Source organism: Leptopilina heterotoma, unplaced genomic scaffold, assembly GCF_015476425.1.
Source record: "Leptopilina heterotoma isolate Lh14 unplaced genomic scaffold, ASM1547642v1 Lhet_64, whole genome shotgun sequence".
Lineage (NCBI taxonomy): Eukaryota > Metazoa > Arthropoda > Insecta > Hymenoptera > Figitidae > Leptopilina > Leptopilina heterotoma.
The window spans coordinates 168,103-188,386 of record NW_025111150.1 but is presented as its reverse complement, the minus strand read 5'-3'; the positions used below and the strand labels follow the sequence as shown (position 1 = coordinate 188,386).

General features: G+C 24.0%; 1 protein-coding gene across 1 annotated transcript in view; it reads right to left on the bottom strand.

Moving 5' to 3' along the window:
* Nucleotides 1–13,575: 13,575 nt before the first annotated feature.
* LOC122509924 (homeobox protein aristaless-like) overlaps nt 13,576–20,284 on the bottom strand; it is a 156,673-nt gene continuing 149,964 nt past the window's right edge. Inside the window, exon 5 of the mRNA XM_043624253.1 lies at nt 13,576–15,210. Within this exon, the coding sequence (XP_043480188.1) occupies nt 14,608–15,210 (603 nt within the window). The 3' untranslated portion in view covers nt 13,576–14,607. The remainder of the gene's footprint in view (nt 15,211–20,284) is intronic.

Here is a 20,284-nt window from a genome sequence, read left to right as displayed (position 1 = left end):
CTGATAAAATTCTTTGCAAAATTTAATTATTTTCAAAAGTAAGAAAATTCTCGTCAAAATTTTAATTATCTTCATAAATAATAAAATTCATACTGGAAATTTAATTATTTTCAATTTTTATTAAATTTATCTTTAAAATTTCAATTATCTTTATAAGTAATAAAATTCATCCTACAAATTCTATTATTTTCAATTTTTTTTTAAATTTCTTGTCAAAATTTTAATTATCTTCATAAATAATAAAATTCATACTGGAAATTTAATTATTTTCAAAAGTTCTGATAAAATTCTTTGCAAAATTCAATTATTTTCAAAAGTAAGAAAATTCTTGGCAGAAATTAAATTATTTTCAAATTTTTTTTTTAAAGTCTTCTCAAAATTTCAATTATTTTTGTAAATATATCAAAATTCTTCTGCAAAATTCATTTACTTACTAATGTTTTATAAATTTATTCCCAATAGTTCAATTATTTTCATAAAAAATAATTAAAAAATTTTTTTTTTTTATAAAGTTTTATAATATAAAATAATGATTTTATCACTCGGTCATTTTGAAATATTATAAAACATGAAGACATCGATTGCTCCGAGTCGAAGACTCGGAGTGATCGATTTCTTCATGTTTTATAACAATTTTTTATAAGTTGTTTAATTTCAAAAAGGTTTGAATTTGAATCTTTTGAAGAATTTGAAAGAAATTTGTAAATAAATGTAACCGGGCATTTTTTTACTTAAACTTCTTGCTTTAAATTTAAAAAATTTTTTAAACTTCAGTCGCATTTTACTAAAAAAATCTCGAAAAAGTCGATTAGTCGCAATTTTTCACAAAATAGTCGAAAAAAGTCACATTTCCTTAGAAAAGTCGAAAAAGTCGCACAATCCGAGCCCTGAAAAGCATGGGAAAATTTTTTCGCTTTTGGTTTATCAAAAAACAATTGTCAAGAACAATATTCAGACTTCGCACTCGATAATTAATTTTAAAAAAGTAGCAAAAAGTAGCTTTCAAACTAAAAAAAGTAGTTAAATTAATTTTTTTTTTTGAAAATAATTGAATTTCTAAAAAGCATTTTATTGTTTATGAAAATAATTGAATTCTTGTGATAAATATTGTTATTCATGAATATAATTGAATTCTTGCGAACGATTTTATTATAATTTTTAAAAATAATTGAATTCACAAAAAGAAAATTAATAATTTTAAAAATAATTGAATTCTTGTGATGAATATCGTTATTATTGAAAATAATTGAATTTTGCAAAAGATTTTATTAATATGCCTTAAAATAATTGAATAATTTTGTTATCTATCGACATAATTGAATTCTTTCGTAGATTTATTTATGTAGGTTATTAATTGAATTCTTGAGAAAAGTTATAATATTTTTGTAAATAATTGAATTCTGCCAAAGAATTAAAAAAAACTTTATTAAATTATAACTACTAAAAATTAGTAAAAACAGTTACTAATTCAATTGGTAATCGAATCCGCACTATTTCATTAGTAGAAAACTACTAATTCAGATTTAGAGAGTATGAAAATAATTGAATTGTTGTAACGAATGTTATGAGAATATTCTTGAATAATTGAATACCTGTGAACAATTTTTTTACTTTTTAAAATAAATTGAATTCCTACGAAGAAATTTATTGAAATTTTTAAAAACAATTACATTTTTGTAGAGAATTTTTTATTTAAAATTCCAAACATAATTGGACTAAAATAACTATTTTTAAAAATAATAGTACACTGAAAAAAAATTTATTTGATTTAAATAACCGATTAATTGATTAGATATTTCAATTAAATATTTACTTGAATCAAATAATATTTATGGGAGTCAATTAAATAATATTTGAAGCAATAATTTTAGTTTTTGAAGCAAACATGAACTGAACCTTTTAATTGACTCAAATATAAACTATTTGATTCAATTAAATATTTAATTGATAATAGTCAAGCAATCGGTTATTTGAATCAAATAAATTTTTTTTTTCAGTGTATATAATAGGAATGAAAATTCACTAAATCGATAAAAAGAAATAGTTTCCAAATATTTTTTTTTGCGCGCGAAAATGAATTGACAATTCGCGAGTATTCACGTGCGGCGAGAGCAGAATGAGTTCTACGATCGGTAAATTCATTTTGATGTAGACAGTTATTAAGTGGCTAGAACCCGTGTAAAATGTCGTTAATGACCGGTTACTAACTAACCGGTGAACGCGACGATCAGCTTCGGGCTCCTGGGAACCGTTGATTTGTTTACACCGCAGTAATTTGCCAGCGTCGATGAATTTTTGGACTCCTTATATGTATACGTGGTCTGCGAGTCAATCACCCGATGATCCTCTGAGGTACTAATATTGGCGATGAGACACGATACATGGACATTTCTCTTCATGAAAAAGTAAAGTGCCTCCTTCCACACGCACTCCGTCTCTATTGCAAACTCATTTTGGCAATTTTTAATCTCCTTATGCAAATTTAATTATACAGCTATGCGTACGTATGTCCTTAAAATACAAACTTTAAATTACCAATTTTTTTCTCTTTTCTTTTTTTTTTTTAATAATTCTATACCATCTTTTAATCAAAAACAAAATTTTACCTGCAATTAAACACCTTTTGGAGATATTACATAATCTGATAAACGCAGAGATAAAGGAGAAAGAGGAAATTTTTAATTTACATTCTAGATTATGGTAAATGTATGTATAATTTTACCGTAAATTTTTGACAAAGTTTATTAGGCAAATTTTATTGCATATACGAAGAAAATTGTAATCTAAGCTGTGAGATTTTTGTAATTCTTCAATCCACTTTTTTTAGTTTTGAAAAATAATACAACTTATCCAATGAATTATAAATTTTATTAAATTTTTATAAACTAAGTTTTTTGAACAGTTTTTTCCGGTTTTCTTTAGAATAAAAATTAAATTTTATTTTAAGATATGGCTGAAATTAATTGTGCCAGTAAATTTTTTCCCCCAATTTAAAGAAATCATCTGCCTTGACATATTTTTTCGATTGAAAATGAAATTTTCTTTGTTTCTGATTATAATTAAGTTTTGGAGTGGCTGATTACAAATCTTATGATGTCAGATTTACAAAATCCAAAATGGCGGATCTAATATGGCGGACCGAAAAATTTGAAAATCACATAATTTGTACACAGGCTTCGTACTCGATAATTGGTTTTAAAAAAGTAGCGAAATGTAGCTTTAAGACAGAAAAAAGTAGTCAACAAGCTATAACTATAGAAAAATTAAATTTGACGACTCAATTTTTTCATAATTTCTAAACTAAATAATTAGATTAAAAAATAGAATATTTTTTTTAAAGAAATATTTAAATATCTACGTGATTTTCAACACAAATTAAAATATTTAAAATGATTTATATTGTAAGGCGTTTTTGAAATTTAAATATTTCTAAAAATTACAACTGTAATTCTTACAAAATTCAAACAGTTTTTGTTTTGAAATTTGTAAATAAAATTATTCAAAACTTTATTAATTTTATTTCAAAACAAAAATTTAAATATTGTTACAATTTTACAACAATTAAAATTTACAAAGACTTCTCAATTTAAAAAATATTTGAAATTGAATTATTTCTAAAAATTTACACTATAACGCTTTTAATACTCAATTATTATCTCAAATTTTAACTAAAATTCAATTTTAAATCAATTTTTATGAGAAACTTCTACGAGAATTCAATTATTTAAATACAAAAATAATTTATTGAATAATTGAATATTTCTTGAAATTCAATTCTTACAAAAAATATTATCGAACATTTTTAAATATTATCGAATATTTAAAATTTAAAATTGAATATTTCTTGAAATTCAATTCTTACAAAAAATATTATCGAACATTTTTCAAAATAATTGAATTCTTTCATAAAATTTTAATAAAATTTTACGAAAGAATTGCAATTTTCATAGAATTTATTTCAAATTGTATTCAAAATAATTGAAATTAAATTAAATTAATTTGTAAAAATACAAATTCAATTGTTTTGAAGAAATTGAAGTTCTTATAAGAGAAATTTAATGAAATTTGTACTGAAAATAAATGAATTCTTCTAAAGAGTTTATCACAATTTTAAAATATAAGTGAATTCTATCAATAAATTTTATTTAACTTTTTAAAAATAATTAAATTCCATCAAGAAATTCTATTCAAATTGCAATAAAAAGTAATTGAATTTTTCCGAAGAATTTTATAATTATGAAAATAATTGAATTCATGCAACAAATTTCATTAAAATTTTTTTGAAATTATTTAATTCTTTTGAGAAATTTTTTACTGAAATAGCAAATATTGAAAATAATTGAATTTTGAAAAATTTTTGAAATTAATTAAATTTCTACAAAACATTTTATTAACAATTTTTTAAAATAATTGAATTGTGATGAAGAATTTCATAAAAAATTTTTAAAATAGTTCAATTCTTTTAAGTAATTTAATAAAAATTGTATGGAAAATAATTATTAAATTCTAATAAACAAATTGTATCAATTTTTTTTAAATAATTGCATTTTTTGAAGAATTTTAATAAAATTTTGAAGAATAATTGAAATTTTTAGAGGAATTCATTTAAAATTTTATTAGAAATAATAGAAATCCTGAGATACATTTTATTATTTACGATAATAATTGAATTCTTGTAACGAATTTTATTGAAATTTTTAAAAATAATTAAATTGTTGTGATGAAGAACTTTATTACATTTTGTTTTGAAATAATTTAATTCTAGTGAAGAATTTTATTAAAATCTTTTCAAATAATTGACTTTTTCGAAAAATTTTATGATAATTGTGTTTTAAATAATTGAATTCCTGTGGAAATTTTATTATTTTTGAAAATAATTGAATGTTTGCAAAGAATTTTATAAAAATTTTCTTTAAATACTTGAATTCCTTTGACGAATTTTAATAGAAATTTTTAAAATAATTGAGGGTATCCAGAGACCCTCAATTAAAATCTTGTGAAGAATTTTATAAAAATTTCTTTAAATATTTGATTTCTTTAAAAATGTTTTATGAAAATTGTATTCTAGATAATTAAATTCCTGTAAAAACTTTATTATTTTTGAAAGTAATTGAATTCTTGCAAAGAATTTTATAAAAATTTTTCAAAATAATTGAATTCTTACGAAGAATTTTAAAAATATTTTTAAAGACTTGAGTTTTTTCGAAAAATTTTATTAAAATTGTGTTTTAAATAATTGAATTCCTGTGAAAATTTTATTATTTTTGAAAATAATTGAATTCTTGGAATGAATTTTATAAAAAAATTTTTAAATAATCCGAATTCTTACGAAGAATTTAAAAATTTTTTAAACGACTTGAGTTTTTTCGAAAAATTTTATGAAAATTGTGTTTTAAATAATTGAATTCCTGTAAAAATTTGATTGCTTTTGAAAATAATTGAATGTTTGCAAAGAATTTTATAAAAATTTTCTTTAAATAATAATTAAATTATTTTGCGAAATTTCATTATTTCATTATTTTTTTTAATTTTTTGAATTGTTTTTATAAATTTTCTTAAATTTTTTGAATTGTTTCTAAGAAATATATTATAATTGTTGGGAATTATTTTTTTTATGTCAATTATTAACGGAATTTAAAGTAGTGCAAATTAGTAGCGAAAAAAAAGAATAAATTATCCTGCGTATACTTAGTTTTGTAAAATTTCCTGGAAAACCTTGTTGTCCATAATATTCACCAGTTATCCAAATTGTATAAATTATATTCTCAATCATTAAAAAAATTTATAACATATAATTCTTATATCGAATTTAAAATTCCTTTTTTAATACCATATTATTGTTTTTCGAAATAAAAAAATAAATTAAAAAAAAAATACCGCAAAAGGGAGGAATTTTAATAAAGATGAATGATATTGATCAGCGATTCAACACTGTGCAAATTTTTTCCTCTCTCTCTCTCTCTCTCTCTCTCTCTCTCTCTCTCTCAAAAAACCGCGATAATTTACGAGTGTTTTGATGTCGCGCTTTAAGCAAATTAAGTGGGTTGAATATAATGAATGGTGGCATAAATAAATATTTCCCCCCTCTTCTTTTTTCCTTAAAGATAACACTTTCGGGTAATTCTTCTTGTAATACGATACCCATATATCGATTCGGCGGTAATTTTTTGGAGATCACAGTTATGCAGTGTGGCGGTTTGCCAATGACGAGCACATTGGCCCCGATATCTCTTTGGACGTGCGGATGAAAATTCGCACGACTGATTTATCGACACTCGATCAGGCGTCGATTAACACTCTCGAAGCGTGTCCGCTCAGCTCCGTTAATTAGCTTTACGGGCATTAATGGCTGAAGCCCATTAAACTATAAAATATTTAAATAGCCCCGTCGCGCTCTCAAACCAGGGGCGTGCCCAGACATGAATTACCCGCTATCCTTTCAGCATCCAAAAAGACTTGGAAACGATTCCTTTTTTCTACCTGCGCGCAATAAACGCGCTTCAACATTTTTTTTTTTTATCTATTACTTTTTTTTTAATAAATTAAATTCAAATCTAATTCTGAATGAAATTACGGCAAATCAGATTTTATCTTCTATTTAAGCATGTCCCGAGATTTTAATATAATAAATTTCCTCCGATTAGTTTAATTAAACTTTTCCTTGTGTCCTGATAATTTTATCTCGTATTCAGAAAAGAAGGAAAAAGAGAAGATGCAAAAAAAAACCATTGAGAAAGTTTTCATAGAAGTAAAAATAAAAAAATAAGTGGGAAAATAATTAGTTGGAGGACGAAAGTTAAAAAAAAAGTTCCAGTAAAAAGAAATTCCAATAATTCTTCGTTTCAAATGCCTGAACTTCCAATAATTTTTTGTTCCAAAAATCAAAACTTCCAAATACCAAAAGTTTCAACATTTTTTTGTCAAATTCAAAGTTTAAATTTAGAAACTTTTTCTCCCTTTGTATTCCGTCACTTCTAAGAATTACGAGAAACAAAATGGCGGCGGGCAAACAAAACAGCTGATCCACTTGAAACTTTATAATTCGTCTAAATTGCAAATTAAACGGAATTAAATGACGATATTTTCTTAAAATACTTTTTCCAAATGGCAAGAATGTTATTTTTGGGTATATAATATTATTAAATATAATTCATTTAAATAATTTAATTAATAAAGTTAAATAATTTCATAGAATTATATTTAATACAAAATTTAATATTTATTCTTATTATTAGGATTATTGTATTATTTACCTATTATTTGTTATTTAATTTCCTTTACTTGAATCAAATTATATTTTTACTTCTTTCAATTAAATTATATTTGAGTAATTGGTTAAATGAAGCAAATAAATTTTTATTTCAGTTCAAAAAAATATTTAATAAATTTTAAAAATTCTTAGTTTTATTTATTTATTTTTTTTTCTTTGCCAAGCCAAATTTTGAAATCAGCGAGAAATTGAACAAAAAATTTTTTTTAGAAAATAATTAGTTTTATAATAATAATAATTAATAATACAAAAATGCGGTTGAAAATAAAAATCTATTTTTTTTTTATTTTTTTTCTATAAAAAACCAAAAGTGTTGTTAGGAAAAATTTATTTGACAAATCGAAATTATGCAGAATTTTTTTATTTATTTCTAAAAAAAAATCAAAAAATATTTACCAAAATAAAAATTTTTTTTTAAATGTTAAAAATGTTCATAATTTTTTATTTTTTAAACACAATTTTTAAAAGTATTCTGATTTTTTAGAAATAAATAAAAAAAATTGTTATAATTTCTATATTTAATAATCTCAATGTTTGCTTTCCCATGTTAATTAATTGTTAATGTTAATTGTTAAATAATTTCTTCTTTAACTTTTTTTTAAAATGTTAATAATTTTTTATTTTTTAAACACAATTTTTAAAAGAAGTCTGATTTTTTAGAAATTTATTTAAAAAATGTCATATTTTCTATTTAATAATCTCAATGTTTGCTTTCCTATGTTAATTAATTGTTAATGTTAAATAATTTCTTGTTTAATTTTTTTTTTAATTTAATAATGAAAATAAATGATAAAAAATATAAATCGGATAGTTTAAATTTTAATTAATGATTAATTGTATTCTTTTAATAATATTCACGTAGAATGAGTTAATCTATTGGTAGTTAAATAATAATGATAATTAATTATTTATTAATATTAATTGATTATTCATTATTAATTATTATAATAAATTATACATTATTTAAATTTATTTATATATTTAAATTAAACATTATAATTATAACAATTATAATTTTACCATTAAAATGTTTTAAACATTTTAGTTTATAATTTAGTGAATAAATTTTTTCAATTTGAAAAGCATTTCGTAATCAATAATAAAAATTGAATTTAAGAATTTTTAATTAATTAAATGTGAATTAATTTTTAATCTCAGTCAAAATGACACAGTGAGTCAATGAAAAATTAATTTAATATCATTTTTTTTTGTTGATATTTTTTCTTAAATTTATTGTTTTTAATAAATCAATTTTGTCATAAATGTTATTTTTTTCTTAAATATAATTAAAATAATATATTCAATTCGAACGTTAAACATTAATTTAATTTCAATTTAAGAAATTCGGGAATTTGCAAAAAAAGTACAAAAATACATTTCGTTCATATTTTTTTTTTTATTTATTTTTGCAAAAAAAGTAAAGAAACAATAAAAAAAAATGACGCACATTATTATTTTTTTGTTGTTGTATTTTTAGGGAAAATTAGGAAAAGGAAATTGGCGTCATTTTTTGAGGTATGAAATTATAATTGGTAAAAATATTATCTAAATGCCGCAAGTCTCTCTCTTAAATGTCGATACGCTTTCTACAACATTTTTCAAATGTATATTGTTGTGCGATTTACTAAAAAAAATTTTTCTCTATCATTACACCTGAGCGATTTTCGCAAAGAAAAATTATTATTATACATAATGATATCTAAAAATCAATAGGAAAAAAATTCAATTTTGCTTCTTGAATTAAATTTTCTTTTGTGTACATACACTTACAACACATTTTGCGCAAATAAAATTAAAATTAGCTCTTAATCCACTATCTCGTAATAATTAATAGAAGCTATTTGGTTCATTTGTGAAAAAATTTCGATATCTAGACGCAATTTCTAAAAAATATCTATACAATTTTCGTGAGTGTTCTTAAAAATTATTATTGAGAAAATCGATAAAGTTTTTTTACTATACACATTTTCTCGATTCGTTCATTATTTCTTTTTTTATCTACTCTTTAAATTTGAATTTTGCAGAGATTAGAAATTTTCAGATTTAGAGAGTGAATTCTTTTTTTTTATAAATTATCTAAAATATATATCAAAATGTGAATCGGTAAAATTCGCTCAGAAAAAAAAATTTTTTCTCTCTATTTTTATAAGAGAAAATGGTGAATTAGATAAAAAGGCGTTTATCTAGAAATGCACATATTTTCAAAAAAAAAAAAACTATTTACAAAAATTGTTTGTAAAATCTTAATAACAATATAATATAGTATATTTAATATTTATTTTATAATACGTATAAATACCTTTGTCTTGATGTATAACGCGTAGTTAAAAATTAAACATATATGCTCTGTCGTAATCGTTGTAATAATTCAATTACAAAATTAAAAGCAAAGCTTTATAGATTCATCACAATTTTTTATTAAGTACCTCTTTCTCTTATGCTCCAATTTTTTTTTTCTAAATTAATTTGCGAAAAAGAATTATTTATTCTATTCACAGTTTTTTGCACTTTTCGATTATTATTATTATTTCTTTCTTGTCAGGGGAAATTAAATCAGTATTATTTTTATAATCGGTAAATAATAAATTCAATTTTTTTATTCGTGCAAATTTTTTTGCGGATATCAAATTAAGACAAAAAATGTATCAAAATAGTTGCTTTGCAACTATTTTGATACATTTTTTGTCTCAATTTGATATCCGCAGAAAAACTGTATAATAATATTAATAATTAATAATTAATAATTAATAATTAATAATTAATAATTAATAATTAATAATTAATAATTAATAATTAATAATTAATAATTAATAATTAATAATTAATAATTAATAATTAATAATTAATAATTAATAATTAATAATTAATAATTAATAATTAATAATTAATAATTAATAATTAATAATTAATAATTAATAATTAATAATTAATAATTAATAATTAATAATTAATAATTAATAATTAATAATTAATAATTAATAATTAATAATTAATAATTAATAATTAATAGTTAATAATTAATAATTAATAATTAATAATTAATAATTAATAATTAATAATTAATAATTAATAATTAATAATTAATAATTAATAATTAATAATTAATAATATTTCAAATTTTCAAGGCAAAGAAATAATCCTGATTTATTTCCGAGTGAAGAAAGAAAATTTTTCAAAAATGATAAATATTTTTTCATTTTCCTTTTTTTTAATATTACGGACGGATATAATTTTTGAACATCAACACGAATCACAGGTGAAAAATTGATCGGTGCTTGGTAACGATACCGATTGTCGTATTTTTGTTTTGTATTTTTCATTATGGGTAAAATTAGAGAAACTTTGATTTTTTTTTTTTTTTTTGTATCTAATTTTTCATTTAGCTGATAAGGCACAGAGGCTATTTTTCTGCTTATATACAGAAGAGATATCAATATAACATATATGTCATAACAAAAGACTCTTTAGATTTACTCACTAGAACCGCAGGATGAGGAATATGCATTGCCTACTTTATTACATCCCGTGCGCTTACATTTTACACGACTATTGCACCATTCCTCCTTCTCTTATATACTTATAAGGAAATGTTTAGAAAAAATTTATTCCTCTTTGTTTCATTTCACAATTTTTCATCCCCGAAAAAAAGTGGCCCATTTTTTTTCTTTTTATAATCTTTTTTTAATTTTTAAACAGTTTTTTTTTATATTATGATGTTATTTTGTTTGGATTTTTTTTTTATTGCCTTGAAAAAAATTTTCATGCTCGAAAAAAGTGTCTTTTTTCTTCATAGAATTTTTTTTTCAATTTTTAAACAATTTTTTTCTCTTTTTTTTATGCGTTGAAAAAAAATTTGTTTGATTCGAATAAACGATTAATTCTATTCGTTTATTATTAAATTATTTATTATTTAATTATTAAATAATCATAGTGACTCAGAAGATTTTTTCATCCGCTTTATTTTTTAAGTTAAAATTTTTGAAGTATAATAAATTTCTTTAGAAGAAATAAGAGGAGAATTTTGTTCAGTAAAAAAATACAGTGGATATTTAATATCCATTATTAACAGTGGGGAAGTTCTGCATTCATCTGCTTTCGTTTTCGATTTTGAAAAATTGTGAAAACAAAAGGATATTAACAGATATACATTAGATACATGTGAGAGATAGTTGAAGAAATTTTCTTTGAAGAGACGTTCTTAGAATAACGGAACATTCGAAAATCGAGAATGTAATCAGGAATGCGGATCCTTGGATGAGAGTTAGTTGCATCTTCGTTGTCGTCGTCGTCGTCGCTAAAAAGCAACATCTACTCAAGAAACCAATATGAAGAGTCTCACGAAGTTCGAGAATTGAGAAACTTCCTTATTAGCGAACTGAGTAGTGTCAACAGAGATTCAATCAACAATATGTCGAAATTCTTTGATTCATAACTCTTTTTTCGAATTTTCCGATTTTTCTATTCTTTCTTTAATTTATGAGAAATTATTTTAAAAAAATGAAAATTTGCTGCTCGTAAGATATTTTTGACACTAATTTTTGATAATTTATAAGAATTTTATTTTTACTTTTACTTTTATCATTACCTTCAACTTGATGAATTTTTATTTTCACTATTACTTTCATTTTCATTTTCATTTTGATATAAAGGAAAAATAAAAACTTGTCAATGCGAAAATGAATTAAAGATTGAAAAAAGCGAAAAAAGTCGTTTATTTTTTTCTGTGTTGACATGAAAAATTTGCTTTTGTATTTCCCTAATCTTTCCCTCATTTTTAAATTCAATTAATCAACAAATTAAATAATTTTGTTAAATAAAAAAATTTAAATATTTGTTATTAATTTTTTTACAGAAATTTCAATAATTTTCAAAATTTCAACTTTAAATTTAAACATTCTGAAAAATCAGTATTTCTAAAAAATGAAGATTGCAATTTATCTAAAATTACATTATTTATATACAACAATTTTTATCTAACCTTCTTCTTTGAAGCAATTGTTTTTAATAATTATACCAAAAATTCTTCGAGAAATCAATTATTTAAATACAAAAGTTCAATTTTTTATAATAATTGTCAACTGCAAAGCCTCATGATTTTTAAATAATTTTTGAATTATAACTGGCTTTTTCCAACTTAATTGTAATTGAAAAATTTATAAATAATTAAAATTTAACCTTTTTCTTTACAATAATTGAATTTTTTAAAAGAATGTTTGAAAAATATTGAAAACAATCAAGTTTTTGATGAATTTTAATTACAAATATAATTATAATTGAAAAATTTCCAAATAATTGAAATTTAATAATTTTGTTTTACAATAATTGGATGTTTTAAAGAATTTTTGAAAAATATTAAAAATAATCAAGTTTTTCAAGAATTTTAATTGCAAATATAATTATAATAGAAAAATTTCCAAACAATTGAAATTTAATAATTTTTTTTGACAATAATCGAATGATTTAAAGAATTTTTGAAAAATATATGAAAAATAATCAAGTTTTTCAAGAATTTTAAATGCAAATATGAAAATACATGATTTTTCCAAAATTTTAATAACTCTATAATAAAGCATATTTTTTCTAAAGTTTAATTTAATTTTTTGTAGATAATTATGTTATTTTTAAAAAATCATTTAAGTTCTTAAAATAATGTTTGGTCAATTTAAAAAAATAAATAGATTTTTTGATGTGAATAAGTAAAATAGTTGATAAAAATTAGTAAAAAATTTTGAAAATAATTGATTTCTTCTAAAATTTTAGCAAAAAATCTAAAAAATTATTTTTTTAAACAAATATTTATGTAATTTTCTTTTTGTAAATATTTTGTATTTTTGGAAATTCGAAATTGAAAATATTAAAATAATAGAAATTTAAAAAATGATAATAAAAAATCAAAGAATTACTTTTTCTAAAATAATTTCACAATATAATTTTTTTTAAACAAATTTTCATTTTGTTTTTTTACTATAATTTTTCAGAATAAAAGATTTGTAATTGAAATTTTTTCAAATTTTATTTTCAAAAATTTGAATGAAATCCTCAAAAATCAGTGAATTATTTTTTGAAATAAAATTTTAGAAAACTTCAAGTATTTAAAAAAAATTGTAATTATATATTTAGAAAATGTAATTATTTTACAGAAAAATGAATGAAAAACTAAATTTTGAAATATTTGATTATAGTGATTTTTTACACTGTAAAAAATTGGAATAAAATTTATTTTGTACCAAAAATAGTATTTTTTTTTTTTGCAATATTTGAAAGAAAAGTCGAAAAAGTCATAAGGCTGAAGTGCGCAAAGTTCTTGAGAACAAAAATTAAAAAAATAATGTAATTTTGTTCTTTGGGAAAAAATTATTTTCTCAAATATTTACGAACAAAGAAAAAGTAGAGATGAATTTAACTTGGAAATTAATTCGTTTTTAAAAACGTTGCGAACTTCAGTTTTATAATGAATTGCACTTTCTGGAAAACAAGTTGAAAAAAGTCGAAAAAAGACTTTTCTGAAAATTGTCGAAAAAAAGTCGAATCATCCGAAGGTCTGTCAGAACTAAAATGAAAGTGAAAGTAAAAATCTATCCAAGTAGAAGTAAAAGTAAAAATAAAAATTCATGAAAGTAAAAATAAATTTTTTTTACAATGGAAGTGAAAATGAAAGTCAAATAGTAGAACTTGATCTGTAGGTCAATCACGATTTGATGGTCAGATCGTGAAATTGTCAATTGGACCATCACTCATTTAATTTGAATCGGTGAAAAATCATGGTTTTAACTGACAATCAGTGACTGACTTTTTGCTTCTAAATCAGTTCGAAATAACTGATTTTCAGTGAAAAATAGTTATAAAAAAATAACTCATTTTCAGTAAACAAATAACTCATTTTCAGTCAAAAAAAAATAACGTAAAACTTAGTTAAACTTGACTAATTGAATCAGTGAAAAAAAATTTACTGAAACATCAGTTATCTTTAACTACTTGTCAGTAGAAATATTACTACTTGAATTAGGAATAATTCTACCAACCTCAATTTAAAGTTAATCAATGCTTAAAGCCAGTTTAACGGCTTATGATTGGTTGATTGAGGATTTCATCATTGATTAACTTTTAATCGGTATTTGTGAAACTGGTCCTTAGTGTCTGACTTTTTGCTTCTAAATTCGTTATTTTTAAGTTCTTAACAGATTCAAATTTAGAGAGCAGATCATTATAACAATTCAAAAAAGAAGAAAAAATTCCAAAACCCCTCGCCCCTTGCAAAGAAAAGAAAGCCTTCGATCCCGCGAAGGAAGGTAGGTCCACTTATCAGTTGTTCACAGCGAAATGAAAATAATGCTATTTCAGCTGATGAGATCTCCATTTTTGCGCAGCATTTCCAGATGCAGTTCATACTCCCTCGCCTTGAGTCTGAGCGATGCGATGCTATTGGTCCTGCGATCGATGTCGGGCGCGCCGGAGACACTGCCAGTCGGCGAGCCCTGCGGCGAAGTGGACGTGGGCGGCGGGGGTGGTGCCGGTGGCGCCGGGGGATGCGGCAGAGTGATCGCCGGCGCCGGTGGTGGCGGTGGGGGTGGCGATGTGCGCACCAACTTGGGTCGTTGCGCGGCCGAAATGTTGGCGAGGAGACTTTGGAAGGAGGCCGCCGATGTGTAGGGAAGTGGCATTCCCGGCGGCAGGAGGGGAGGTGGAGCTGCCCTGTGATAGGGGTGCGGCGGATAGCCACCGGGAAGAACTGGTCCATGACTTAGAGGTGGATAGCGGAAGGTGTCGAAGGGCTTCCGGAGCGCGAACGAGCCGAGGTGGGCGAATGGATTCGGCAATGTTGGCGCCACCACTGCCGATGGCGGAGGTCCGCCGGCTCCCAGATAGGGGTTGTACGGGTGACCTTGAGGGCCCACCTTCTCCTGCTTCCGCCATTTTGCTCGGCGATTTTGGAACCATACCTGGAAACAAAGGTTTTTTTTGGGGTTAGCTGACGAATCTATTTTCTTCTCTTCACTTCACTTCTTTAATTCTCTTCACTTCTCTCTTGTGTGCGGTTGTGAAAGCAAATGGATGATTAGAAGTGCTGGAAAGATGATGTGCCGAAGAGTGTTATGATAAGATGATTGTTTTTGTGACTGATGAATGTTTCTCCTCTTTTGAAGTTTTGTATTCGTATAAAAATAACACAGTAAATTGTGAGGTATTAAAAAGCGTTGCAAATTAAATTAACTTAGTAATTAAGTTTGTAAGTTAGTTATAAAGTTAGTAAGTTAGTAAGTAATTAAGTTTGTAAGTTAGTTAGCTAGTCAATTAGTAAGTTAATTAGTATAAATTAATTGGTTATAGTAAGTTTCAAGTTAGTAAGCTGCATAGTTAGAAAGTTAGTTAGTTAGCTCTTTAGTTAGTAAATTTGTTAGTTAGTAAGTTAGTTACTTACTAACTATTGCCCCTGGTCGAATTTTGACAAATCGTTGACATGGTGTTTGATTTAAAATAAAATTTTATTCATAGTCAAAAATAACACCAAAAAGGATTATTTTAATTCTTTTTGGTGTTAATTTAATCATAGAGGGATTAAACTGTTCAAGTATCCCGATGGTCTTTTAATTACAAAAAAGCTTAAAAGAAATTGAGATTTAAAAAAATTTGACTACTAGACAAACACAAAATTTGTATTTTCACAGTTTAACTGCAGATATCAAATTGAGACAAAAAACGAAGCAAAATTGTTGCGATGCAACAATTTTTCTTCGTTTTTTGTCTCAATTTGATATCCGCAGAAAAACTGTAAATTTATAATATGGGACAAACAGATTGACATTCCACCACCTAAAAGACTGATAAATTGTTATTTAACAGAATTGACAATTTGCTACCATGAAGAATTGCTAAGCTGTAAAAAAAAAGTTTCTTCCCAAGAAACCAGACAAACTGATGCGAATTATTATTCAGTTTGGAAATTGGAAAATTATTCGAAAACATCAATAACTTCTTTTTTAAATAAATATTGAATCATAATTATTTTTCCGTAGGAATTAAAATTTTCAAAAATTTCAAATTCAATTCATTTGAAATTCAATAACTTATAATAATAATTAAAAATGACCGAGTGATAAAATCATTATTTTATATTATAAGAATATTTTTACTGCAACTTTCTCAATATTATTTCCATTCCTTTCGATTCAATCTAGAATTCAATTCAATTCAATAAATTCAATCTAAAATTCTTCTTTAAATCAATTATTTTTAATAATTTTTGAAAAAGTTCTTTGAGGATTTTCAAATCAATTTGTTTACAACTCAATTCTACGAAATTCCAATTATTTGGAACTCTTCAATTAAAAATATATTTGAAAATAAAAAATTCAAAGAAAATTCAAATAAACTCTATCAATAAAATTAATTTTACAGAATTTTTACCTAGTTAAAAGTATGAAAAACCGAAATTTTCAAAGATTTCAATTTGAAATCTTCTCAAAATTCAATTATTTCTAAAAATTAACGCTACAATGCTTTTAATATTCAATTATTAAACTGAAATTCATTTTAAATTAATTTTTATTACAAAATTCTGCAAGAATTCAATTATTGAAATACAAAAAAAAAAAATAATTTATTAAATAATTGAATGTTTCTTAACATTGAATTTTCATAAAGAATCTAATCAACAAATTTTAAATTAATTTAATTCTTTCGACGGATTTCATACATTTTTAAGAATAATAACATTTTTCGAGAAATTTATTTAAAATTGTATTAAAAATAATTGAAATTCTGATAAGAATTTTTAAAAAATCTTTTAAAAATAATTGAATTTCGGAAAAGAATTTTATTATTTAGATAGATAAATGAAATTTTGACAAGAATTTTTTAAAATTTTTTAACATAATTGAAAATCTTTGATGAATTTTATTATTTATGGAAATAATTCAATTATTGCGAAAAAAAACTTTATAAATAATTGAATTCCTGTGAAATTTTTATTATTTCTGAAAACAATTAAATGATTGCGTAGAATTTTATCAACATTTTTTAAAAATAATTCAATATTCTTTTGAAAAAATTTATTAAAATAATAGATATTGAAAATCATATTTAATTCAGGATAATTATTGAAAAAAATTGAAATTTGGGCAAGAATTTTATTAAAATTTTTGAAAATAATAATTGAATTTTGACGAGAATTTAAAAAAAATTTGTGATCATAATTAAATTTTTGCGAAGAATTTTATTTCTTTTGAAAATAATTGAATTCTTGCAAAGAATTTTATTAAAATTTTCAAAAATAATTAAATTCCAGTGGAAAATTTCGCAGAAATGCAATTATTTTCAAAAATATTATAATAAAATTCTTATCATAAATGAAAAATAACAAAATTCTTTGCAGATTTTCAATTACTTTCGGAAATTTTAATCAAATTTTTCACAATAATTTAAATATTTTTGTTAAATAATAAAAATTACTGCAGAAATTTAATTATTTTGAAAAATCTTAATAAAATTCTTGGCAAATACTCAATTATTTTTGTAAATCATAATTTGCGCTGAAATTCAAATATTTTAAAATGTTTTCATAAAACTTTTTCATAGGAATACAATTCTTTTTAATACAATTTTAAAAAAATTTCTCGATAAGATTCAATTATTTTTAAAAATTTAATGAAATTCTTTGAAAGAATTCAATTATTCTTAAGAATTCAATTTTTTTTAAGGATTTTGATACCATTCTTTATATGAATTAAATAATATTCAATACAATTTTAATTCAATTCCATGAAAAGAATTAAAAATTTTTGAAAATAATTGGAATTTTGTCATGAATTTTAAACAAAATTTATGATATACAATTTCATTTATTTATGAAAATTGTATATGCAACTCTTTTAAAATTCAATTAATAGTTTATGAGGTAAACAAAAGACACAAAAATTCAGAATTTTCTTATGAATTCTAAAATTTACAAACTTTTGCTTGTAATTTCTAAATTTAGATTTAGTTAGAAATTAGTGTTTTTAATAAACGAAATAACATTTTGTATCCACGAATGTTCGGGTGGGGGAGGGGGTCCACTTAAATAGAGTAAAACTATAATTTTATCCCTTATATTTTATTTATCCTACTTTTAAATTTCGTGCCAATGTTTTATTTCATTTTAAAAAGATTTGTTTTCAAAAAAATTATTTTTGATAGTATAAAACTTTAAAGATTTTTTTGAGATGTAAATATTTTCTTATTGTATTTTTTTATTTTATAAAATATCCATTTATCAATCATTTTAAAATAAAAAAACTTTCTTTATGGTTGTAAGTTTTCATATCCTACCAAGAATATTATTTTTTAACCAAAAAAATATTTACGAGGACAATTATGGGAGGGAGTTTGTGAAGAGCTCACGATTGTCCACGAAGGGGGGAGGGGGAGTCAAAAAGTGATAAAAAATTGTTCACTTGGTATAAGATTGCGACCACTGACCATCAAGTTGATTAAATGTCAATTATGGTAAACAATCTCAATTTTGTTATACATTTTTCTACTAAATATTAGCGACTTGACTGTTTAGAGCATCCCTCCCTTTATACCACCGCATAGAAGAATGATTAATAAGCAAGAAAATCTCTAATCGTCTGCTTCCGTTCCTGGCGAAAAGTATACAAGTCCACACAGACTACTATATCATTAAAAGACTGCGGCTAATTGTAAATTGTAGGTACACGAATCGGTACATTTATCGTTGGACCATACTCATGAATAGTGCGCTTTAATATTTTTTCAAGAAAACTGCCGCGGTGTCTGAATTCCGGGTCAGGAAAGAATAGGTTATGATCCTTGGAAATATAATTCAAGAACCCACGGGGAGTTTTGTATGAATTCTGGTTAGTGTGACGACGTATTCTCTTCCTCCATTTTTCATTTCTTTTTTTTTTTTTGCTTCTGCGTAGCGTATCATTATCTTGAATGGACAAAACTCGCTGCGGGTTTTTGATGCTCTTTCACAAAAGCGTGTAGTCGGTATTTTAGCAAATAACAGAATATTTCTCCTCGTAAACCGTTACGACGCGCGATTCCGATGGCCCACTTCTTCTTGAGAGAAGAGTATATTTCCCAAAAATCGGAAGAATCACCCTACATTTATGGGGGAGGAAGAAAGAAGAAGAAGAAGAAGTAGAAGAATATACTTTGCAGTATCCTGGTCTCCATTCAATGCCATCTACATCTGTAAAATGTATCATATTTGCGGTTTTTCGAGTCTTCACAAAATTACAGTTCAAAAATCGTGTCTATTCATTTTCGAATCTATAATTATACTGTGTGTTATCTGTGATGAGGCGGTTAATAGTCTTGAATTGTGTCTGCGCGGAGAAAATGTAGGTTGTGGAGAATGTGAATAGCTTACGTAAGGATTAGAAAATGGTCGTGCAGTGGAACAATTCAACAACAAGTTTTGTGTAATTTTATCTTCCGGGAAGTTTGTAGAGTAATCGCGCGCGAGGCACATTGTGAAGGGAAAGGTATCAAGTGCACATTGAATGGCTTTGGAAAAAAAAGAGAGTCATTGAGAAGAATGAAAGAGAGAGAGAGAGCTCGGGTCACTGCTATTACGAAACGTGCACTTTGGCATCACGAAAAGAATCGAGGGAGCAATCGCAAACAAACTGTTCGTGATGCGTCCACTATTCCCGCACATTCCTTCGCGAAGATTCCCCGAAGAAGCAAGCGAGCTCTAATCAGTTCAACGGAAGTTCTTCTCTCTCTCTTTTTCTTTTTCTCCCCGACAGTTTTTGAAGTCATCTGCGCTCGATAACTTCAAGTTGCTCCCCTTTTCATTAATTTTTTTTCCTTCCTACTTAAAGAGATTTGAAACAAAAGAGTATATATGTATACATAGAGAGTAGTTCTTGATTGTTGGGTCGATTTTTAGTTGGCGTGCTTCGACATATAAATACAAATAAAAACAACAAACATTTGTATATTTCGTTTTGATATCATGTCCCCGAGCACGATTTTGTTGCTAAACGGATCTCGTGACGA